The 26,437-nt window shown below is 42.9% G+C and overlaps 1 protein-coding gene across 3 annotated transcripts in view; it reads left to right on the forward strand.

Annotated features, from left to right (window-relative positions):
• LOC147034914 (sodium/potassium-transporting ATPase subunit beta-1-interacting protein 3-like) overlaps positions 1-26,437 on the forward strand; it is a 512,142-nt gene that overhangs the window by 408,503 nt on the left and 77,202 nt on the right. For all 3 annotated transcript variants that reach the window (XM_085891090.1, XM_085891081.1, XM_085891093.1), the window contains one exon: positions 25,717-25,777. In XM_085891090.1, the coding sequence (XP_085747216.1) occupies positions 25,717-25,777 (61 nt within the window). The remainder of the gene's footprint in view (positions 1-25,716; positions 25,778-26,437) is intronic.

Raw genomic sequence — 26,437 nt, forward strand, 5'->3', positions numbered from 1 at the left:
CTTGTGTATGAATTCCTATGCTTATGGAAAGTAAATATTTAAATGCAATCGGTTCAATTCCCAACAGACAATCGATCTTCAAACTCGCAGGCACAATACAAGCTCTTCCCTTCTTCCCGCCAAAGGGGGCACCGAAGATATGGCGCTCGATTGGCCAAAGCACCTTTATTTCATGTTTTTATTTCAAGAATCAAGTTTATATCCCCCGCCGCGTGGCTGAAGGGGGATATTGTTGTCACCCGGGTCGTCCGGCTGTCCGTCCGGCTGTCCGTCCGGCCGTCCATCCGGTCGTCAACATTTATAGCTGTGAGTGCGATAACTCATAAACTGTTCGCCATATCGATTTGAAATTTGGGTCACACATGTACCACCTGAAAAGGAAGAACCCTATTGATTTTGGGCGTGGCCGGATCCAAGATGGCCGACTCGGGCGGCCATCTTGAAAAAAATGTTTTTTGTAATAAATGGAAAACCACTTATCTGATTTAAATTATTTTTGGTTATACGTTCCTCACCCCTGGGGAACTTTTTTGAGATGATGAGCAAATGGTGTCTTGTTTCCAATTCACCTCCCTCATTATCTGGAATATGTATGACCTTTTTCATTTAATGGCGGGGGATTCCCCATCTCTGATTGTATATTTTTATTTTATTATTGTGTTGTTGACCTTCCACATGTGAAAATAAATTTGTCTAGCAATTTTCAGGAAAATTGGCCAAGCAGGGGTGGAAGCATATGAGGAACAAACAAACAAACAAACAAACAGACTCGCTTTTATCTTTTAATATATAAAGCTCTTTCTCACCACCGACTCACTCACTGATATTAAAGATCGGTACCTTCCGGGTGACATAGAAAGCTGAAATTTTGCCTGCCGATGGACATCGAAGCCGATACACTGGAAAACATCACAGAACCATCGAAAAGCATCTTCAAATGGAAATATAAATGAAAGAAAGAAATAAGTGAAAATAAATTAATGAAAAATCAAATGCAGGTGAGTGACCTGAGACAATGGGAAAGCACGGTTCATATGCTTACAAAATGTATAAGCATACCCTGCTAGTTTAATATCAAATTAGTAATTACTCATTTCATATGAACTTGCTTCAAAAATTATGGGGTTTTTTTAATCATCGAAATAAAAATAGTTTTACAATTTGTTTATTCATAGAAATTTATTTTTGCATAAATTTTACAATTTATTTATTCATTGAAAAAATATTTTGCAAATGTGTGCTGAAGAAATTTCCAAACTATTTTGTTAGTAAGGAGCAACTGTAAATTCAAGCTTGAACATTGGTTGGTCTGGTTGGCATCAAAGTCTGAATGCTTCTTCTCCTGCGAGTCTTGCATTGCCCATTGTCAAACCCAAATGCTTGTGTAACCTCCTTAATAAATTGAGGATCCTTCAAAATACATGCATTTCGGAATTGGAGAGCTACAAGCCAGCTCATCATACATTTGAACACTTTTGAATACAACCGTTGCTGCCCATCCTCATTGCGACGTTTGTGTGCATTGGCTGCGCGCCTTAACAAGATTAGCAGAAGGTGCATAGCATTTGGTCGGCATGCGAATAGAATGTCTTTTGTTCACATAGAGCTCCTGAAAAGTCAGTCTGGATTAACATTTTGTGAGGTCTTTCACACAGTTGTGAAGAAAGCACCAGTAAATGCCTCTTGATTCAACAAATACATTGAATGTCTCATATTGTGACCTGTTTCGTCATCTTACGATATATAATTTGAGGCGATTGTTTGTATGTTTGTTTGGTGTACTTGCCGAAGGTTAAACGTGGTAAAAAATGAAATCGTAATCCTGCAAGTAGGAACATTACAAGACGTGAACTGCTGGACGTAATGAGTTAAAAACTGGAGGATGTGCCCACTTGGTGGCACAGGAAAGTTTGCTGATACTGCTCACTAGATTTTCTTAGCGAAGGAGCCTTGTGAGTGGAGGAGGCCAATGGACTGACCACGTGCCTCATGATTGCAGCAGGTTGATCGGCATCTCAAGGAGATGGGGATGGGCCAGGCATCTGCCTGGGGGATGGCCAAATTGAGTCCCCTGGAGTACCGGTGGAAAGTGGATGCAGCCACACGCTGCTCCAGCGTATGCTCCCATACCTGACCTAACCTGAAGGTTTGAGGGCGCTCAAAAAAAAATCAGTCCCATGCATTCATGATGGGTGGAGAACAGGGTTGGTGCAAGGGTATTAGGTGACCTAGAAGAACATTGATGTTTCGGCCCCCTCTCTCACACCCCTCCCCCTCCCCACTGCCAACAATTAACTTTTGAAAATAAACATTGAGTGTTAGTATGAATATAATTTCTGCATCTATAATTACAAGTATAATTATAACCTCCTGTCGAGGTTTGTCCAATTCCCTACAGTCATGGGGTTCCCATAAGTATGTGAGATATCCTGCTCATAGACAAACAGACAAGCAGGGGTAAAAACATAACCTCCGTCCACCATCAGTGGTGGCGGTCATAACAAACCATGTACCAGGCCAACGTCGATAGTGATAAGCAGGTTTAATGATAATAATGAAAATTGGAATGGAAGACAGGGAAGAGAGCTAAATGCGCATATTACAGTAATTCAAAAATACAATTATACCACCCCCTCGCGACCACGATATCCTGCTCGGCTGAACTCGGTTACCGCTGTTCGAACCACAGATAGTAACGACTGGGGGAAAATAACGAGACAAATAAGAAAAAGAACCATCTACCTGATCTCCACACGATGCCTGTGTGAGTTCGGTGCTGGGTTCGATCAGGAAGATAAAGATGGCGGAGCTCAGGCAGCATTTGTGGAGCTAAAAAAAAATTTGTGGCATCTGCCATTACCAGCAGTTTTCAGACAGCGTTAGCGGTTCTCACTTCAATGAATGATCACGGAGAATACTTCTGGCATCCCTGGAGAGAATGAGGGGGTGGGGGGGGGGCGGTTTGCCTGGCTTGCGGAGCTGAACGTTATCAGTTTGTATTAAAGGAAAAACACAGAGACAGTGCTTGGTTTCCAATGTAATTTCATGAAGTTTTTTTCTTTCATTTTTGTTGCCCCTATATTTTTCCGCTCTTTGTGACCGTGGAGTGGTTGCGCGGCCCAGAGGGATGACAGTAATTCTCTCTAAATAAATGCCTATTGTACCGTGCCACCAGGTGGAATCTGGTATTGCAAGTCATAGTAAAATATGTAATCGACAGAATATAAGTGGAGTAATTACCCTGTCCATATTGATAGGTTCTTTTCTCGTCACACCAATAATCATCAATTCTGTGTATGTATGTATGTATGTATGTATGTATGTATGTATTATGTATTATGTATGTGTGTATGTACGTATGAATTAATGCTTGGTAGTACAAGATCGAAAAATTGCTGAGAGAAGGATTGATATTGCCAAAGCTTTTCGTCTTGAAACTCGTCATGGTACACGCAAGAATACCAGATATGCAGACACAAAACAATTTAGTTGCTCAGATGACTATGGATTGGCTCTTCGGACTGCTGCTGACACGAATATACACATCATGGCAACAATGCAGTTAGGAAACCTAAGACTTCCCAGCATAAAGGAGTAAGATCAGAACAAGTCGATTGTTTGCACAAACCCTTTTGGTTGACAAAGAAGAGGAGGCTTTGTGTGTACGAATGTGGCTTCAAGAATATGTAAATGTACATTGGTGGTGATATTGGTCGTGCCATAATCTGGAACCATTCAGCATGATAGTAGTCTGCACATTCTGGATTGTTCTGGAGGTGCTGACCAATGGTAGAAACACTTTTTGAGCAGGTATTCTTGTTGGGTTCTTGCATGCGTGAGTTTGTTGTTCCATCCATCGGGACCACACTCTGTGCAGAGCGTAGGTACTGCTTAAGCAGTCTCCTTGGCTATTGGGCACAATCCTGGATGGGTCGCCACTCCGACACAGGATACCAGCATGCTGGCACTCATTTTGCTGACCTCGGAAGGATGACAGGCCGAGTTAATCCCACCTGGTAATAATTCAACAACTGAGCTGGATTTGAACTCAGGATCCTCGGTTCGCAAGCCCACCACCCTAACCATTAAGCCAATACCAGGCATACAATTTGTTGTTGGAAATGACCAATATCAAAGATATTACAGAATCCCAATGGGATATGCTGCTTGATCCAGTCATCTGGTCTGAGAGATGTGTGGCCTACATAACTGGAGCTTGGTCTGTCTGGAGAGGGACAAGCCCCCCATCACTCTCCCACCATCCCCATTCTTTTGGAAGGAGTTCATTACCAGATCCTTTTAACTCTTGAACCTGAAAGTACACACAGAGGCTGGGTACTTTGCTGCTGCTGATGTAGGTGGTAAGCTCTGTGGTTGAATGTGAGATGTGCTTGAAGCCACCTTCTCGCAGGACCACTTGTGTCACATAGAGTCAAGCTTTTTGTTGAGTTTCCCATTGTAGAGGATCACCAAGGCTTTCTCACCTGCAGCTACAACCTCATTGGAAAAAGCTGACTGTGCATCAAACACCTTGACTTGCTCACAGAAGTGACTGCTTGTCTTGAATTTATTGAGAGGAGCTTCTTTCCTGATCCCATAGAGGTGAGATTTTGTGTCACATTCAAGGACAGCATGGAGGAAGAGGATGTGTTTGCATATGTCTGGACCAAGCTGTTCCTTTACCACCTTGATGTTCCATATGCAAGGGTTCTTTGTGTTCATCTTAGACTCTGGGCAGAAGAACAGGTTATGAGACTCTAAGCTTGCATGGTAGCTCAGTAGGACGAGGAGGTCTGTATCATCACCTGCCAGCACACTGTTGATGACCATAGCCGACTCTACAGCCTTTTGAAAAATTAGGAGATTGGCATCTCCTGAATTATGGTGTGTCTAACAGTTCCTTCATATGCTTTCCCATAATCAGGTACCTTCATATGCTTTCCCACAATCCAAAAAATAAAAAAAAATTCTGATTTCAGGACTTTCCTCTTGTGGGATTTCTTAAGACTGTTTATGCATGTGTGCATGTATGGAGGACACATTCCTAAATTTAATGCAAGTGAGAGAGCTTTTGTTACAATTTGTTTGAGGTCATGGTACATACATAATTCCTGCACTACTTGTTCCACAATGACTAATCCAGATCCTTTATCAGGTTTACAAATATAGTGGTCTGCAAAAGTATTCACCCCCCTCCAAAGTTTTCACATTTTGATGCCAACTGTGCTTATTTCATGGTGCTTTCAAATCAAACTTAATATATAGTCTTTGCAAACTACTTCAAAGTGATAAAACATTTTTTAAAATGCAGATAAAATGGGAATAAGTTTGATTAACAGAGAAAATCAGATGATTATCAGTTACCCAAGTAATCAAACCTTTTCCATAATTAACCATAAATCACTTCAAGAGCAAATTATTTATTTGAAGGGTTACAAAATATGAAGTGTAATAGGTTTCACCTGTATGTAATCAGTGGTTTAACTTTAAAATTAAGCTCCCCCATTTATCTAAGGAATTTTAAGGGGCAACTCAATTGGTCAAACAACAAGGCAAACATGAAGACCATAGAGCTTTCCAAACAAGTCAGACAAAGTGGTAGAGAAGCAACGTTCAGGAAAGGTTTGTTTGTTTTTTTCATATGGTCTCGGCTCGTCGAAAAGCTAGGGTACAGAACAGACCAGGAGACAACATAACAAAAGGAACAGCAGGAGAAAGGGCAGGGCAGAGGGAGAAGGTATATGGAGACGGACAAACAAGGGATGCAGGTAGTGATGAGTGTGAGGTCGTAATGAGGGTTAATGGGTATAGAAAAGATCATGCCCCTGGATGGGGATGACCTCAGATGGTGAGGAACAGCTGTCTTGAAGACTGGGAAGGAAGAACAAGATCAAAGAGAGTGTAGAAGTGCTTCCACAAGCAGGAAAAGAGAGGAATAAATGAGTGGAGGTGAGCAGTGGTTCTAGATTTTGGCAGTTTCATTCATAGGGGGTTGATTGTGGACTGTGTGCATTCTGCAAAAAAATTTGGGAGTGTGGGGGACAGAGCACGGATAGGGCAGAGGGTGTAAGACCAGAAATGAGCTGGAAGAAGACTGAGAGAACACTGATCTGTTGATGATGGTGAAGTGATAGACCCATAAACTCAGCTTCATCATGAGAGAGTCCAATGCTCTTGAAAGCCCTGCTTTATATAGCGTCAAGCTGAGCAAGATGTGAGGCAGAGGGGCCAGCTGAGAGGAGAGAGCAGTACTCTGTGAAGCGGTGGAAGAAAGCCTAGTCGGTGAAAAGGAGCTCAGATGTGCCAAGGAAGGACTTTGCACAATGGAGGATGCCTACTGCAAGCCAAGTTTGGAGGCCAATGAGTTATTAGAAGATTTCAAAGTCACTCATTATCCCTTTAAGTGCAGTGAAGACGTATCATACTACCCAGACTCTACCCAGATCAGGTCGCCCATCGAAACTCAGCATCCGAGCAAGCAGGAAACTGGTTCGGGATGTCACTGTAAATCCAACGATGACAATGAAAGAGCTGCAAGGTTCCATTTCCCAGATGGAGGTTGGTGTTCATAAATCAACAATATCCCGTTCCCTTCACAAAGCTGGCCTCTATGGACATGTGGCAAGAAAGAAGCCATTACTGAAAAAGATGCATCTATAAGCATGCATGGAATATGCGGGGAAAAAACCAAAACATTTATGATACTGCAGGCCTGTGGATAATTTTTTGTGGTCAGACAAGACAAAAATTGAACTTTTTGGGAGTATGATGCTGCTTTTCATAAGCAGGCACTGACAAGCTTGTCATGATTGTCGGGACAATTGACGGTGCAAAGTACAGGAGAATCCTTGATGAAAATCTGCTTGAATCAGCCATGAATCTGAAACTTGGTAGGAGATTCACATTTCAGCAGGACAATGATCCGAAGCACAAAGCCAAAGCTACACTGGCATGACTGAATAAGAAGAAAATATATGTTCTTGAGTGGCCCAGTCAAAGTCCTGACTTGAACCCAATTTAACATTGATGGTGAGACGTGTAGATTGCAGTCCATCGATGATCCCCATCAAACTTGGCAGAACTAAAACAATTTTGATGCGAAGAATGGACAAGGATTTCACCATCTCACTGAACAAAGCTGGTAAAGCTCTACCCAGAAAGACTCACATCAGTCATTGCTGCAAACGGTGTTTCCACCAAGTCCTGGCCGAAAGGGCGGAATACTTTTGCAACCAATGAATTTTAATTTGTACTTGTTTTTTCCAGGTATTCCTGAGATGTAACCTCTTTCAACTCTAACAGTGTTTATTTTGATCTCTTCAGTTATAAATAAAAAAGTTCATTTGGAAAAATTGTTTCTTCGTAATCCATAATTCATCGAAATGTGGTATTATTGGTCGGGGAGTGAATACTTTTGCAGGACACTGTTTATATGTACATACAGTGTAAACCATATCGAACATAAAAAAGTGTGTGTGTGTGTGTGTGTGTGTGTGTGTGTGTGTGTGTGTGTGTGTGTGTGTGTGTGTGTGTGTGTGTATGTGTGTGTGTCTCCCTCATCACTCCAAAACTATAAAAACCTAGCAGCCTGAGACTTTGCATGCACACTAAGAAAACTCAAAGGAGGTGCAGGAGTGAAAATTGGGTGTTTGGGTTAAATAAAACACCCCTTTTGAAGACAATTAACAGCCTTATTTAATTATATCCTTCATCAGGTGATCATCGGCCACCCTGCTCTCTGGGTCTCAAGGCATTTCCAGAGTAACCTCGCTGAGGTCTGAAGCCGCCATGTTTTCTGGCCTGATCAACCATGTCTTGACTGGGAACAGGCAGCAACGATTTCTTAACGATAAAGTTGTTGTTTTCACTTTCCTCACTCGTATTATTGAATGCCTGTTCATCACAGCTATGAATCGCTGGGTACATTACAAAGCTTATTAACATCTGAAGACGTCAGCGTTAGTGGCTTGACATTTTGGGCATCTCAGGGAGATGTATGTATAATGTGTCCGTAATCCTGTGCCAAACGAGCAGTTTCTGGTCAAACGTTTCGTTGGAGCGCTTGCTTGAGTAATTAAGCCACTTGGCAAGTGCTCTCCAATCTGTTTGGTTCGTTTCGGTAAAAATGTCCGTGCTCTCAATGGAACATCGATTCGACAGATTACGTTTCCGCCTTTGTTGGGCCCTGCGGTGCCGTGCAGTTGGTGTCTCGGGAGGTGCAATTTTATTTTTACAGGACATCATTTTGTTTAACCTTTTGTGCAATCTCCTAATATAATCCAACCCTCACTTCGACATCGATACATATATCATAATACACCCGAGTGGGTTTGACGGTCAGCTCGGATACAAAACTTGATGTAACCGAGTGTTAATCAACCTTAGTGACTACAGAAAGTGAAAACAGAATTCAAATTGAATTTAAAATAAACGCGCGAGGCCGCTCGAAGCAAAAAAATCTCCATATTCCAGGAATCATTCCCAACATCATCATACAATTTTCAAACCCGCGTTTATGGCCGTGAAATAAATACTCCAAGTGTGTGCATTCAATGGCTGTATCCAGGACAGAGCTGGACCACAAGTAAAAAGGACCAGTGAAGCAGTGAATGGAAAGCATGTGGGTGTCCGTCCCTTCCAGAGTCTCACGGTTATTTGAATCGAATAAATTTTCCTCATGAAAAGTGTGTTTCTGAGCGGATTTGCACGAAAATTATCTTCATTAAACGTGTAGCTACACCAGAAGGTCCCAAAAATGAAAACATAAATCAACTAGAACTTAAGACAGCCTCGTTATATGGCATGGGAACGGATGGAAGCCCATGGAAGCTACCCCTCGCTGCAATGCATTCCTCACAAACCGAGGCTATAAACATTCAATTTTCACAAAACTTGATGCAACCGAGTGTTAATCAACCTTAGCTGTTATGAAAAGTGAAAACAGAATGTAAGTTGAAGTTAAAATAACCGCGCGAAGCCGTGTTGAAGTCAGCGGACCTCGTGTTGCCCAAGAAACGAGGCCAGACGACAGAGGTAACGAGAAACTAGTTGGTCGAATTAAATCTTCTTAATAATCCCTATGAAACCCATTATGCATTAGAGCCGTCCGATGCTTCCTTATAGGCCATTCGACCAATCAGTCATTTTGCACTTGCTGACCCTGTAACCTTGACCCCGAGGCGAAAATGCAAAAAAGGGCTCAGACGATCTGTAGAGAGCAACTAGTATTATCATCATGTCAAGTTATAACTCAATCGGCCGAGATGTCTTTAGGCCAGGAGCAAGACCCAGGGGGAAAAGGTCTTTCTCAACCCACACCACATACAATATTTGTTTGCATATTCTGTTACACCAACCTCTCTGGAGCATTTCTACGGTGGGTGTCACTTCGAATTGTGGTGTACGTTTTTTTTCTTCAGGCCATTTTGTGTAGTGGGGGTCAAATCAAGTTTTCACACCAATATGAGAACAAGGTTGAGAGGTGGGTTGATTTTAACGACTGTATTTTCCTAACAAGTCGCTCAAATTTGACATGATATACATGGATGGAATGAGAATGGATTATACTACATATAGATTCGAGTTTCTGTGGATGGGGTAATATTCAGAATGTGTACATGGAATCCAAATAATGTGGAGAGAAGCATTCTCAGTAATTCTCTAATGAAAATTTGACACCAAAGTATCAAAATATCTGTTGCACAAATACACGATAAACCAACGACCACTGTGTCGTATTGATATTCTTCCAGTATACATATGTGATTCAATTCCAGAAAAAGGTGGCTTCATGAGGGGGGGTTGGGGGGGCGGCCCTTTGGGCAAACGCGATCAATGCTGCAACATTATTGATATGCCCTAGCCCTTCTGATATACGAGATAATACTACGTACCTCAATTTTTACAATCCTAGCAAGTTTAGTCACCATATCCGATTTACTCGAGATTGTGATTCAAGTGATAAATGTACAGTGGACAGATATACATATGCGGACGTAACATTGTTCTCCTGAGAGCACACACACACACACACACACACACACACACACCACTTCACTGATTAATGACACTCAATCAGTGCAAATCTAAATGTGTCCAACATGGCATAATTACGAAGTCTAGTCCTCAGCTTAATCATCGTCGTCATCCTCTAACATGTTTGAAGGGTTCTCGCAGTTTTCAGCCATGCACGAACAGGCCTCGGTACATGAAAGTCCTTTCACCCTACACATGCAAACAGACCGACGACAGGCACTCTTGGCGCAATGGCAAGTGCTAACCTCAACAAGACCTTTTGGTGCTAGGTATTTCTCCATCCATAAAGGTTGAATTATCTATCTCCTGGTCGTCGGCTGTCACTTCCCATCCGTTGCTAACTGGGTTTGGCTTCAGCAGAATCCTTGATAGATTGACACACTTCAAACGTGCTCGCATTCAGCATTTCTGTCACTTTTTTGTGGGACCTATTCTTGCACAACATGCACTTTGACCAGTCTACAAGACTCGACTGTGATCTGGACCGTCTCCCTCGCTGATCTGCGTCCATCATATCCGATCCCGAAACTTCATACGGAGATGGTCCTCTTCTCTTCGTAGTAATATCGAGATTGTGTTTGCTAGTGCAGGACTTGTAGCAATTTGAATGCCAGAATACGTCCATGGTCTGTAGTCTCTGTAAATCTGGAAGCAGTCGCTCATAGTGCTCATCTTGCCTGCACTGCAGTGCAGAAATGAGCCTCTCTATGGAAGTGCTCCATCCCTTTCGAAGACCATCCTGTGAATCTTATTGACAGAGTACACATTTGTCATAGTTTGTTCTCTTTCTCCGTTTTCGTGGTGGCAAAACAGGAAGCACGCAAGTACTGCACTGCTGGTATCATCATCCATGTCTCCATCAAATCTACAACATCATACGAGGTTTAATCCCTCACAGACTGCAGTCTGTAGCCCAGAAGACAAATTAGTAACAAGTCAAGATACTTCAAGATGAACGTCCAAGTACTTTTGGAACTGTTCAACTACCTGAAACGAAAAGAAATGTTATTATAACAATCAGCAGAAAGTCATTACTCTTCAAAATGGTACATGTGCAAACCATAGATTTAGGATACGTTATTTGCCAACGTGGTCTAGCTACGTATATTTAACAGGCAAACTGTCTCAAGATCATAAATAATACATTTTGTACAGAGAACGGCACAAGAATTATGCATTCAACAGACATTCAGCAAACAGAGAAATACAAAACCACAAACACACTTTTTCGATTCGCCAGGTGAATTCTACGACATGTTTGTTGCGTTATGGGTTTCTACATATGAATTTCGACTAATACTTCACTGACAGTAATTTGTATGTATGCACCAATCTCTTCTCTTTATATCCGTGCATTGTATAATAAGTGGAATGAACCAGTTCAAAAGATACAATCGACTAAAGCAACCCACCATGGATCACATTCTCCCATTGATGGAAATAAAAACTTGATTTGACCCCCACCATACAAAATGCCCTGTAGAAAAAATGCTATACCACAATTTGAAGTGACACCCACCCTAAAACTGATCACGAGAGGTTGCCCTAACATGATATACATTCAGACCTTGTATGTGGTTTGGTTGAGCAAGACCTTATTTTAAGGCCTATATGGGAAATAGCTCCTTGACTACTAGGAGGAGATAGAAAAATAAATATTGTTGACAAACAGACGGACGAAAAGAAGGACGGATGGACGTACCTGAGGACATCGAATGGTTTTATTAGGTCAGCGAGCTGACCTAAAAACAATAAGGTCCATCCGACCAGGTGTTTGCCGTGATCTGGTTGTGAAGACATAAAGCAGAGATAAACATTTTGTGTTCTTGGCCTTGATTTATTTTTCAATTTAATTTCACTAATTTCCCACTTGAATTCCTTTTTCAAAGAACTCTGTTTAAAGGTAAATCTTTGTGTTTGTCGTTTTTATGTATTTTATACGTGTGTACGTATATAAACTGTATTACCAAAACGGGACGTGTGTGTGTGTGTGTGTGTGTGTGTGTGTGTGTGTGTGTGTGTGTGTGTGTGTGTGTGTGTGTGTGTGTGTGTGTGTGTGTGTGTCATTGATTGATATCTACATATGCGTGTTTCAGAATGGGGGATAGAGTCCTCCCAGGGCAGGCTCAAAGTATCCACGTTCAGTTCAGTATGGGGTCACGATTCATGGACCAAGCTGTGAAGTTTTCTGTTCTCAAAGTTTAATGCCAAGGGCTCTATTCAGGATCTTCACTGAGCCCCGGCCAGCTTCCAACTGGAATTCGTTTGTAGTAATATTTCCTGGGATGGTTTTTAGCTCACCTGGAATGTAGTTCCGAGGAGCTTATGGGATGGCGCTTCATCCGTCTGTCAGTTTGTCCATCCTTCCATCCGTCGGTCCACAAATACTTTCAACTTCTTGGCTGAAACTATCCATCCAATTTTGATGAAACTTTACCACAACCTTCATCACTGTGTATGTGCCAAATTTTGTTCATGGCATTAAAAAAAATTGGGGTGAAAGGTGATGTAAGGGGTGGGGGGTTGCCTCCAAAATATGTGTTTGCTATCTTCTCCAAAACTACACACACCATTTCGATGACAGTTGACCACAACCTTCATCACCAGTGATGCACCAAAGTTTGTTCACACCATTAGAAAAAATTGTGGCTAAAGGGATGGAAGGGGGGATTTCCCCCCAAAATATGCTTTTTACCATCTTCTCCGAAACTACACACACAATTTTGATGAAACAAGACCACGACCTTCATCACCTATAGTGTACCAAAGTCTGTTCACGATGATAAAAAAAATTGGGGTCTAAAGGAGTGGAAGAGGGGTTGCCCCCCAAAATATGTATTTGCTTTCTTCTCCGTAACCATACACACAATTTCGATGAAACTTGACTACAACCTTCATCACCTGTGATGTAACAAAGTTTGTTCACACCGTTAAAAAATATTCGGGTCTATGGGCGTCTCTGGGGTGGGGATTGGGGGTTGCCCCGCAAAATATGCATTTGCTTTATTCTCAGAAACTACACACACAATTCCGATGAAACTATCACCCAAGCTGTTGACCCTCAGAAACTTGTCTTCTGATTGTGTTGTGGCTTTGGGTCTGCCAGACCTCCACCTGTCAGAGTATCCTCCAGTTTCCAAGTGCCTTTTGATGGTGTCAGAAACTGCACTCACTGACACCTTGATATCTTTGCAATTTCTCTAAAGGAAAGACCTACACTTTTACGGGTTATAATGGTCTGTCTGTATTCCTTTGTTAATTGTCTTTTTCTCCCCATTATGATAGCAATATACTACTTCCTGCAGTGCAATATTGTCCAAATAATGCCTCAGAGGGTGCAGCAACACAGTCTGTTCCAACACTGCTTTTATACAGACAGAGGGTTTGTAACTAATCAACAAAAGTTGGGACACCTGTAGGAATTGTTTGCATCAACTTTCAAGGCTTAATTTACTTCCATTGTTGCAGAACCACTGCAGTTGATAACCCATTACTTGTTCCCCGAAAAGGGCCTTTTTTAAAAACTCTGAAATTTGCATTATTTTTCAGTTTTTGGTAACCTAAATTTTTTTTATTAACCTCCTGCAGTTTACCACTTAGCTTTGTACCATTTCAGGTTATTCACTGGACTTGAACTGCTTAAATTTCAGTTAAAACTCGAAAAATGGGGGTGTTCTAAAACTTTTCACCGGTAGTGTAGGTATTTACTATAACATTCGTTTATTGGTACATTTTGATGATTCCATCCCATGTTGACTTCCTCCTCGGTATCATTATTCTACCAGGTTAGCGCCCCGGGGTATTGCCCCAATGTTCAATTAATCTGTGAGATTCTTCATCGTCATTCCCATATCTCCAACTATCACTGGAACAACTGTGGCATTCTTCAGCTTCCAGGATCTTTTCACTTCATTCTTGAGGTCTTGGTATTTGGTCATTTTCTTGATTTCTGCATCGTTTAGTCCAAAATTTCTGGTATTAACACCTTACTTAGCAAAGCATTCTTTTTTGTACCTCAGTATATCTGGTCGCAATGCTTTGTTTTCAATGTTCATGATTGATGGGATCATTAGAACGTACATGAGTGGTAGGTACTTCCATGTTGTCAGTGACTGCTGTTGGTTCATGTTCCCACAAATTTTCTGGAACTGGGACATCAAAATTTTTGCAGGTGTGCCAGCGGGTTACTTTACAAACTCTGTTGCATCATTGTGTGTTGAGCTGTTCTGACATGGATGTGTGTGTGTGTGTGTGTGTGTGTGTGTGTGTGTGTGTGTGTGTGTGTGTGTGTGTGTGTGTGTGTGTGTGTGTGTGTGTGTGTGTGTGTGTGTTTTTTGTGTTTAAGCATAACATATCATTCTCTTTGCTAATGCTGTAGTGTCGTGGCAGAGGTGCGAACAGGCAGACACGAGCCGGAGGGTAACACAACTCCGCTTTACTGCCTCGAGCGAGAGGGTGGGCGTCGGATGCCCGTAGCTCCGCTTTATTATGCACTCAATGCACCATACAGGCACACGACCCACAAGACACTACTAATGATACCACCTGCTGCTACTGACGCTACTGGTGCTACAAGTCCCTAGCGGGCACGAACAGCTATATACATTGCAGACACGTGACCACCATCAGCACTCCTCCACGCCCCCACAACGCTCCCGCGTTGTGCTTTGCACACGTATGCCAATACGCCACAAATGCCACCTCCACCCCTCACCTTTCTCTGTTTTTTTGGTGTGTATATATATATATATATATATATATATATATATATATATATATATATATATATATATATATATCTCTCTCTCTCTCTCTCTCTCTCTCTCTCTCTCTCTCTCTCTCTCTCTCTCTCTCTCTCTCTCTCTCTCTCTCTCTCTCTCTCTCTCTCTCTCTCTCTCTCTCTCTCTCTCTCTCTCTCTCTCTCTCTCTCTCTCTCTCTCTCTCTCTCTCTCTCTCTCTCTCCCTCTCTCTCTCTCTCCGTGTGTCCCCCCCACACAGTGTATAGGAACATTTGGTGAGCCAAAGCACTCCCCACCTCCCCCATTTCCTCGGTCTACCCCCCCTTCTTAGCTTTCCCTCTCTCCTCCCTCCCCTCACTTGACCTCTTCCTCTATCCCCTCCTCTCCTCTCCACTACCCTCCCTGCACTTCCCTTCAACCTTGCCTCTCTTCTCCCCTCCCCCCCCATCTTCGCCCTCCCTCTGTCTTCTCCTTCCCTTGCCTCCATACCCTCTCCCTCCCCTGCATCCTATCCTCTCCCTCTCTCTCTCTCCCTAATATCCCAATCAGCGAAGTGACAGGTTGTATTTGCTAGTCAGGAATAAATGGCCTCGACCCCCCCTTTGCGTGGCATTGGCCGAATTACCTAATCGCAAGTGGTGATCCCAAATGTTCTCTCGTTGTTTGTATTTTGTGGAGGGAAATCATTCTTCTTAGCCATGCTTATTTTAAAACACTTTATTCGAACAGAATTACAAAACAAATTACGTCTGCTTTTTTGCTCTCGGATGGGGCTGATATGTCACGCTTACAATATATTTGAGCTATCTAGTCTGGGGTTGAATCTTGGCCTGATTATAAAATGTCAGATTGGTCTTTCCAATGCATGACAAAAACTGGAAGGTACTCGGTAGAGTCTACCTCCATCACATAATGCCTGGTCCACGAGAACATATCAAGCGCAATTTGGGTCGCTGAAATAGGTGACCCTTATTGTCAGTAATTCTGTCTGTTTGTTTGGTTGTTTGTTCCTTTGTCATCAGCATAATTGGTAGTAAACGTGGGTGGATTTTGACGAAACTTGGGTGGTAGGTACAGCTTATGACATCGTGCTTTGGAAATTGTGATGGTTGCTAGGGACGCTTTGGTTCCCCAGCAACAACCGAAAAACCTTCAAAATCGGTACCGTTCACGGGAAATCAATTCCGAAAGCCATTATCCCACGTAGGGTTATGAAATTTGGCAAGAATGATCTACACGTGATGCTCTATCAAACATATTCCGGTTTTTTGATATATGGAATACTTTACCCGTAGCGCCCCCTACAATTAGGGTATGCGCGATAATTGGCAAAAATTGAAGGCCCCTAGTGACCAGGTGAGTGCATCGATACGAATGAAACTTTGCAGGTTCATGGTACTCAATGAGTACGACAACTTTGCCTCAGGAAATATTGACCGATTTCGCTTAGGTCAGGGGTCAAAGGTCAATTAGTGCAAAAATCGATATGCGAGAGCTGGAGGTGCCTTCGTGCCAAATGCTACTCCTCCTAGGGTTATGGTCGGCTGGTCATGAAAATTCACACTAATCATCTGGAATACATTGTGCATAAACGATCAAGCCGGATTTTCGATTTAGATCTTTGTTCACCCACAGCACCCCCTCGAACTTTGGTGATTTCCGATTTCAATCCGCATTTTCAGTACTTTTCATTCAAATGGATACCGAGTAGTTATCGGTAGATGGAACTGGATGACATTTGATATGCATAATCTTAAGGTGATTCCCTATCCGCTATATGACATCCATTTTTGCTCCATATCTTATAGTTTCCATGCTCGACGACCCATCGCCGCCGACCGGCTTGTTTTAATATCATGCTATATATCTTTTTTGGCCCCAATCTCTCAATGGTGAAGAATCACTTTAAAAATTAACTAACTCTCATATCCAGATCTGGATTATGCCTGGTGTTGGCTTAATGGTTAGGGTGGTGGGCTTTGGTTCCTAGGATCCTGAGTTCAAATCCCACTTTGACTCTGCCCGTCATCCTTCCGAGGTCGGCAAAATAAGTGCTAGCTTGCTGGTATCCTGTGTCGGAGTGGCGACCCATCCAGGATTGTGCCCAATAGCCAAGGAGGCTGCTTAGGCAGCACCAACGCTCTGCACAGAGTATTGTCCCAATGGATGGATGAATGGATCTGGATTCAGATCTTCACCAAATTTGAAACAATTCGTCCTTGTCACACGCCCAACTTGTCCACCAAGTTTCGTTCGAATCCGTCCACAACTTTTTGAGATATTGTGCTATTTGTAATTTTTGTTATATGCACCTAAATGTCATTTTCACCTCCATATGTCATAATTATGTCATATGTCTTATATGTCATATACACCTACATATCATAAGCCCAATCTCTCAATGATGAAGGATTACTTAAAATATATTCTCAGATCTGGATTCAGTTTCGGATCTTCACCAAAATTAAGCGTCCCTGTTCTTGGCTGGTCACCGACATACACAAAAAAATTCAGAACGATTGCTTGAAAACTGTAGCCAAAAATCATGTGACAAACAGACAAACATACGTGGTGGAAAAAAATTTCGCCAAGTAACAAACAGATGGGTAAAAACGTAACCTCCTTCCATCTTTGATGGTGGAGGTAAAAAATATATCCTTCGGATACATGTTTGGGAACCTGCCTACTATCATTAGTAGGTAGATTTTGAAGATCCACAAGTAAGGTCAACCAAGGACAGGACAACAAAAATTTCCCCACACTTGAGTTTGGCTTTACAGGCTTCTTCAATAAATTATATACCAGCAAGTACTTGATCTTCAGTGCTGCTGTTTTTCCTGAAGTCTGCCTGCTCTATAAAAAGTGGGTCTATTTTGTTTAGGATTCGTTTCTCTATGGACAGAGGTAGAGGCTGACAGGTTCTTGGATCATTGCTTGGCCTTATTTGGTTTGACAGTGACATCAATGGCCTTCTTCCTCAGCTAACCTAGGGGTGAAAAGGTAGTGGGTCATTTGAGCATCAGGTGATGCACATGAAATTGCTGCTCTGCATGTATGCTGTCTGGTCCAGGGTCTTTTCCCTGATTTTATGTTGTTGTGGGCATATTGTAGCTCCTGTGAACTGAACTTACCAGCCAGTCTTCTGTATGCACGTGTAGATAATTTAAAGTCCTTTGACAACACACTGACTTGACAGGAAAACTATGAATCGGGTTGGAGGTAGTTACTGTTTGCGATGGTGCCAGGTGTGACTGGGTTGGCTGCCTTTTATGGTTTACAACAAGAGCCAGAGAAAGAAATGAGGGAATCAGGAACACAATGATGGAAGAAAGAATTCTGTTAAGCAGATAATATCTGGTTTACCAGCAGCAGCTTGGATTGAGAGATCTGGCGGATGAGACTGGAAGCCTCGAATGTTGGAGGTCTACATCTTTAGATACAGGGGAGAAGGCACTGTTGGCAGGGTGCAGGAACATGGTGATGGGGTGGAAATGAAGGGACATAGAGTGGTGGAAGGTGGAAGCTGAGATGGGGCAGGTGAGAGAGAAGATGTGAAGGGGATGAGTCAGGGGGAACATTGAGGCAATGGGATGAGGGGGGAATATGGAAGGGTTGGGGCGAAGGAGAAGATGAGAGGGGTAAGGTGAGGGGATGATTGGAGGGGTGGGTGTGAGGGGCGGGGAGTGAAGGGGATGATGTTGCGAAGGATAATGAGGTGAACGGGTTTAACAACGTATTCCCACACTCATTGCAAAACAAATTTGATTTGAGGATTCAAAGGGCAGAAAGAGAGACAAACTTCACGACTGGCGTGGTGGGGAGGAGAATTTAAGGCATTAAGAAAACGGACCTTACTTGTGTAGACTTGGTGTTCAACTAGACAAGAGAAGCTAATGATAACCAATGAAAATAATTCAAAGTTTGGCATTCCAAAGGTGGCCATTTCCTTTGGTATAATAAGGATTGAAAATTCTTCAAAGAAAGAACTAAAAAATATATATTTTTTTAATTCAACAAAGCAGCCCTCTGATACAAATCCAAGCACGTTCACAATGAAGTCAATTGTCTGGAGATTAACCAGCAAATGTTGTGGTTAAGAGGTGAGAACATCCACTCTTTGTAATACCAAAAAAGGATTTTTTTTTTTCTCGCCTCACATACTGTGTTATTAAAGTAAAGCTACAGAAGCGTTTGAGATTGCGATGCTGCCAAAGCCCCGTAGCCCACAATGTTTGCCATGTACATCGGCTCACGTGGCTTTTGTTGCAGCCTTTTTGTTGTTAGCTTTCCTCTGTTGAACACAATTTTGGTTCAACAAATTGCTTCTAATATAAAAGCCTGCGGAATAAATGGCCTTGTGGGTTTGTGTCCGCTCTAGTGGTGGTACATGAGATGTCCCAAGACACACTGACTGCTGAAAGCTCTAATCAATGCAGGCAGGCTTCAATTATGCAAATTGCACACTCTGGGTTGCTGTAAATTTGAGCTACGGATTAAAGCCATGAAACAGGAACCCTGAAGGTTATTGCTATAAGGGTTCGATTTCAAAAAAAAGACCTCAAAATATTTAAGTAACACAGAGCGTTTCCTCTGTTTGTCAGTCCAGCAATAAGAAAATAATTTGTTTGCACGGTTCTTAAGTTCTTTGGACTCCTGTTAGGGTGAAATAAAATCCTGGTTGCATGTAGAGAACTGTTGGACCAATGCACTTTCTTGTAAATGAACGGCCAGATGCCTCAAGCTTAACGGGCCCTTTGAGACGGTGTTTGCGAGGAGCAGCAGATGCAAACACAGATGCCATGAAATGTAAGCCACATAAAGTTATCCAGATCGATTAAAACATTTTGCTGAAAGGCTTTGCACCGAAGCTGTGCTATCAATCTATAATAGTTTACATGTAATTTTGCGTGTGTTCTGTTTGTGTCCAGTCGTCAAACCATTGCTCTTCTGGGGAATTGAGAACTTTTGTTTATTATTTAATTTTCCCATGTAAAAATCTGCCCTTTAAGTTGATTTCAAGCATCGCCGGACATTACTGATCCTGTCTCTATTTACCCCACCTCTTCCATCACCCCACTGCACCTTGGCCGTGCCTCCTCTTACATGTTTATGGATGTACACCATAGTATTTAAGTATCCACACTAGCGATGAAGTCATCTTTGCGGAGACTCCAGATATCCTTTTGCAGGCCCTCGAGGAGCTGAATGAGGAGCCGGAGCTGCTGGGATTATTGGTTTCCTGGGTCAAAACTAAGATCCAGGCTTTCAATGACATCTTGGATGTTGCTTTCTTGTCTGTTTCTATTTGTAGTGAGGATGTTGAGGTCACAGAGAGATGTGCTTACCTTGGCAGTGATATTCATGTCTCTACTGGCTGTGAGCCAGAGGTCAACAGACATCTGGGTTGAGCCTGGTGAGTCATGAATTCACTGGATCATGGGGTGTGGTGCTGCCAGTACCTATGCGGGAGGATGAAAGTCTGAGTGTTCAGGTCCGTGGTGCTTCCAGTCTTGCTCTATGGATGTGTCTTGGACTCTGACCAGGGATCTGAGATGGAGACTCAATTCCTTTGGCTACAGGTCTCTTCGGAGAATCCTTGGCTATCGCTGGTCAGACGTTGTGTCCAACGAGCAGTTGCTGAGAGAGACTCAAATAAGATTTGTTACCTGCATAGTCCCTGAGCATCAGCTGTGGCTGTATGGACATGTGGCTCATTTTCCTGATGCTGATTCTGCTCACCTGATTCTCTCAGTGAGGGAGCATTGTGAGTGGAGGAGGATGCCAATCGGCCAACCACGTTCCTTGTGGTTGTAGCAGGTTGATTATCATCTCAAGGAGATAGGGATGGGCCAGGCTTCCGCCTGAGGCATGGCCAGATGGAGGCCTCTGGAGTACTGGCAGAAAGGAAACACAGCAACGTGCTGCTCTGGCACATGCTCCCATACCTGAACTGACCATTGAGGTATTTCGCCTTGGTTTGAATGTCGACCGAGCTATAAACTGTCACCCTGGTATTTTGTATGCATGCCGATCGATGTATCAATGTGTGTACCATCCATTAGATAGGCTGGAGGACCAATCTAGCACTGGTTGTTGGTAGACCTTAAAAATTCCACGGTGTGTTTTGTGAAGTCCATGAGCAATCGCCAACATCCTGGGCAAATTACAAGTTCCTGCCTTAAACTCTGGGTCGAAAGTGTTCTGGTTTTCTTGGATATCCTATACCAGGTTACATTGCCTGCTTCCTCAGAGTGTGGTTGTTGTCTGTGCAGCAGCTCTGATACTCAAGGAGCAGTTTATCGGAAAGTGTCAATTAGATAACAATCATACCATTTAATAGGAGGCATCATTGTACTTTTCCTTCAATTATAATTAAAACATTACGAGACAATTAATACATCAACATAGAAAATGAGATTTGAACCTGGGTTCCTTCTTTGTCTTCTTTTGTTTGCAGCATATGCTGCGGGTAGCATCATTTCCTGAAGGGCACAGCTGTGTCATTGATGCAGTTCCCCTGTAAGTTAGAGCAGGAATTTAGAATTTTTTCAGGGTGCCGGGGATAGCTCACTTCCTCTTCACGAAGTACACCGTGGGATGTTTTACGGCCACCAACTAATGCCTAAAAGTGAGACGCCAAGTTTAACGTCCATCTGAGAGATGGCACACATACATACATGATGAATTGCACTTTTAGGGTTTCACCGCCTGTGTGAAACACCGGGATGACAGAAGGTTCATTTAGAGGCAAGTGCGTACACATCTCAGCTATCTTAACATCCGGTGATGTCATTAGATGGGAATGCCGAAACAAGACAACTCGAATAATTCATACATGTAATGGGAATGTGTCTTCATATGGCTGTCCAATTCCGTTCTTCCCTTGCATCTTTAGCAGTTCACAGCCATCGAGCTTTAATTTTGGTTGGCCTGTTATTGGTCCTTTCTAAAGGATAAGTCCTGATGCAGGGAAACAACATTCGAATCGAATATGCCATACCTGTTTGCTAATTGTCACCGAAAGATAAAATCACAAATTGGTCCCGGTTCTGGTTTTTGGGGTGACCGTTGGTTCTCTCAGGGGTCTCTGCCGACTTTCTCAAGGATAAGTTTCCGGTCATTGTTTGTCGCTTTTTGACTGTTTATTTTGTTACCTCCATGTTTACTGTCTGTTCCTCGTTCGGTTTTATTTCAAAATATGTGCTATTTCATGAGTTTTCATCGAGCTTGTCGTATCGGGTTTCCTTGAGGTCTACCCGTCTTCCCGTCGATACGTACAATCATGTTTGTTTGTGTTTTCTCTCTTTTATCCGTCACCATCAGTTCTTGTTTTCTCCTCTTTTCCCACCGGACTCATTCTATCCCCCTCAGCTATACCCTCTGTTTCTTGTCTTAAAATATGAAAAAAAATTCAACAAAAAAAGTCCTCACCTCATTCCCCGCGTAACCACGTGACTTCCTGTACCGACTGTTCTTACTCCTTCTTCTGCGGACCTATCGTCTTCCTTCTATTTTCGCCATCACACATTCACCATATACCTTCACGATCTTTTTCTTCAGCCTTTCCTTTACCTAATCTGATGAAATCTTCATCAAAAAATTTAAAAATTAATCCCAGTTTGCAATGCATGTTCGTGTTCCATCAATTGACCCTTTTTCTCCAACTTCAGTGCCAATTCACCAAAACTCCTTCAATCTACCACCTCCTCACCCCTCAAGTGTTATCCCCTCTCATTACCCCTCCCATCTTGTCCCTCATCCTTCCTATGCTCTTCGCACCTCTTCACTATCTTCTGCTTCAGTATCAGCTGCTCCTCTGTTGTCCAAAAGTGTGTGGTGTTCTTACATCTGAGGGCTCCATTTTAACCTAACAGATATCTCACTCTCTCAATCAGTGCACTCATCACCACAAACATGCTCCTTCCTTCCTCTCAGCACACCTCCCCCTCTTCCCAACCCCTCAAATATTGTACCTCCCCCTGCCGACTCCCTTCTTCACCACACCTCAACCAAATCTCATCCTTAACCTCTCCCTACCTCTCCCATCGCCCTCCTCCACCTTGGCCATGCCTGCTGTAATCGTCTCCCCTCCCTCTCAAAGCTTTCCTCTCATAAATATCTGCTGTTCTTCTCCATTCCAATCGCTTCCTCTGACCATGTGCTTGTCAAAGTAAACATCCCTCCGGCTGAGATCAGAGAACCAACTCAGCGCTGTTGAGTCTGGCGTTTCACTCAGACTGACTGGCAGGGTATTCAAGCAGCCATCAAATTTATAGACTGGTCTCTTATGGCTACTTTCTCCGACATCAACTCGTCCTGGAAATTCTATCAAAAAAACTTGCTCTCTCTCATGCACACATTTATCCCATGTCATCTTCAGTTGTCCTACCCTTCCTCCCGCCCATGGTACACTAAAGGTTGTGGCGAGGCAGTTCTCCTGAAACAACCTGCCTTCGCCTCATGGAAGCGAAATCCAACTGAAGGCAATCTCAGTTCTTTCCAAAAAGCTCAGAACAAGTGTGTGTCTACCCCCAGGAGAGCCAGGAAACAACATCTTTCCAATTTCAAGTCTGAACTCTCAAACCTCTCTCCCTCATCCAAATCCTGGTGGTGTCAAGTGAAGTTTCTTTCTGGTTTATGTTCCCCCTCCATCCCCTCCCTTACCTCAAATGGCCACACAACTGACACTGCCCCTGAAAAGGCTGATTGCGTAAACTCCGTGTTTGCTTCTAAATATTGTGTCCCAAACCCATCACTTTATGTACCCACCTTACCCAGTCATACCCAGCTATTCATGGACTCTGTGTCCTTTTCTTCTAACAAGGTGGAGAGCTTGCTGTCAAACCTCGACTCAGATTCTGCAACCGGTCCAGACGGCATAAGCCCACGTGTCCTCAAAACCTGCTATGCTGCTCTCGCTCACCCTCTCTGTTCTATTCACCTTATCATTAGCTCAAGGATACCTACCATCTGCTTGGAAATCAGAAAACATTACCGCTCTGCATAAAAAAATGTGCAAAAACAGACCCCTGCAACTCCAGACCATTCAGCCTTCTCCCAATCATCAGCAAGGTCATGGAATTCATCATCATTTCGGACATTAAATCTTTTCTCATTAAATCATCAATTTGGATTCAGACCACGTCACTCTACCCGGGATATGCTGCTTCTGCTTTCCCAACAATGGATAGAGGTCCTCAATGTCAGACATGAAATCAGAGCCATCTCCCCAGACATATTGCGTGCTTCGATATGTTCTCGCACCCTGCCCTGCTCACCAAAAATTCTTCCTATGGTTTCCAATGCCATCTCCACTCATGGCTCACAGACTTCCTCTCCTGTCCTAGCCATTGTGTAGCCCTTAATGGAGTTCTCTCATCCCCTCTTCCTGTCCAGGCTGGAGTTCCTGAAGGCAGTGGTCTGGGCCCTGTTCTTTTTCTGGTTTTCATCAACGATCTCTCCAACTCTGGAAAATCTCTTTTATCTCTTTGCTGATGACCCCACCCTCTGCAGTACCATCTGTTATCCCTCAGATTGGCAAGCAGCAGCTTCTTCATTCTCTGCAGATCTGGATAAAATCACAAACTGGTCTATCACATGGAACATGTCTTTCAATCCTGACAAATCTCACACTTTCACTATGTCTCTCCGAAAAGATCGCCTGGAAAACTCCACCCCCCCCCCCCCACCCCATCTACTTTCTCAACTATGCTCTTGAAGAAGACCTTTCATTCAAGCTTCTGCATGTCATTATCTGCCATGATCCTTCCAGGGAAATCCACATTTCCAAGCTGGCCTCCAATGCCAGACGCCGACTGGGCATCCTCCGTTGTGCAAAGTCCTTCCTTGGCACACCTTATCTCTTGACCACATAAAAAAGCTTTTGTTCACAGCCTGATGGAGTACTGCTCTCTCCTCTGGGCAAGGTATTTAGGATCATTGGTATCTCTCGCGATGAGGCTGAGTATTTAGGTCTCCCACTCTCTCACTGCAGGCAGTTCGGTGGTCTTTCTCTCTTCCACTGTCTACTCTCCAGCCTTGCCCCCCCCCCCCCCACCGGCCCTGTCTGGGGAAATATTCCCTCCATATTTCCACAGGGTGCTCAAGGTCCACCAGCAAACCCCTTCTGGAAAAACTAACAGAATCAAGAATCACTGCTCACCTTCATTCTTTCATTCCTCTTTTTCCCCACCTTTGGAACAAACTCCCACACTCTCTTCAATCCCACTCTTCTCAAGATGACTTCAAAACAGCTAGCTGTTCAGCACCACCTCTTGTTTTCCCCCATCCACATCCATGATATTTTTTACCCCTGTCAATCCACCCCAAACTCACCTCCTTCAAATTCCCTGTTTTACTTCCTGAAAGTCCCTCTCATTTAAGTACCTGAAAGTCTCTGTAGTGTCCATCTTGTTTACCCTGCCCCATCCCTCTCCCTTCCCCAGATCTTATAATGTCTGTTCCACACTGTTTTGTCCTTCTCTCTCCCACCCCTCTTCTCTCCTGCTCCCCTAGTTATACGTTCTGTGTGTTTGCTCTCATACAAACCATACAAATACAAATACAAACAGCAGTTGTGTACAGGAGACAGTGTATCCAAAATTATAACAATAAAAAAGGACTTCCTGCATGTGATCTACACACAACGTCCACCATGAATCTGAATCAAACCCATAGCTACTCTTGGCCTTTCCTCCTCCTGCGAACATTCGTTTACCCAATTGCCAACAACGTCAATGCAATTGCAATGCTAGAATGAAACTATTTATCTCTTGTGCCAAACTCAACTTGTGCATGCAAATGATTTATGTTTATTTTGTTCATGAATGTATGTGTTCACCGAGTCTCACTTGCAGCAGTGGTGTACAGGAGAAAATGTGAAATGCTGAACGTATTCATTATTGTAACATCAGATGTGACAGCAACTTGCTGTGCTTTGCAGCTCCTGGGATTTGGTGTCGCTTGCTCTGTCATCAGCATTTTAGCAGATGAAGAAAATGGCTGTAAGTCGCATGTCTCCTTCTCAATACGTCCACGTTTGTTTCTATCACATCACCATTACCTTTCCATTCCAATATACACTCCTCTTTAACTTATATGGCATGTTAACTTATCCACTGCATAAAAAGCTTACGTTACTCCATTATTTGTGTGTTCATTGTGACGTGACAATTTGATTTTTTTTTTTTAATTGGTGCCGATTGCAAGTGTTTTTATATTCATGTGGTTTGCTTTGTTTTACATTTGTATATTCCTTTCGGTCAATGGATGTCTCTTCAGTAAACTTCCTGAGAATTGAGGTTTGAGGAACCCTTGAGCAAGACTACAATCTGAGCTCGTAGTTTAGAGAAGTACTTCGTTCATACTTAATAATGAATTGTCGAATATGGTGTGTTCCTATCAATATATACTGAAACGCAAAAGAAACTTACCTCTTGTTTGAAATGTAATAAAATTGTAACAATTCAAAATAAAACAAACCAACATTTGCTAATTGAAGCATTGGCATTTTATTGATGACATGTCAAGTTTTTGACCAAGATACACCATCTCATAAGTTTGTTCTACAGTACAGAACAGCACAGGGTGCAATGTCAGTCCCCTTTCAATAGCGTGTGTGGCCACCATTGTTTTGGATACAGGCAGTGCATCGTCGGCGCATA

The sequence above is a fragment of the Eptatretus burgeri genome, chromosome 1, assembly GCF_056783735.1.
Source record: "Eptatretus burgeri isolate ZD-2024b chromosome 1, Ebu_testis_v1, whole genome shotgun sequence".
Classification (NCBI taxonomy): domain Eukaryota; kingdom Metazoa; phylum Chordata; class Myxini; order Myxiniformes; family Myxinidae; genus Eptatretus; species Eptatretus burgeri.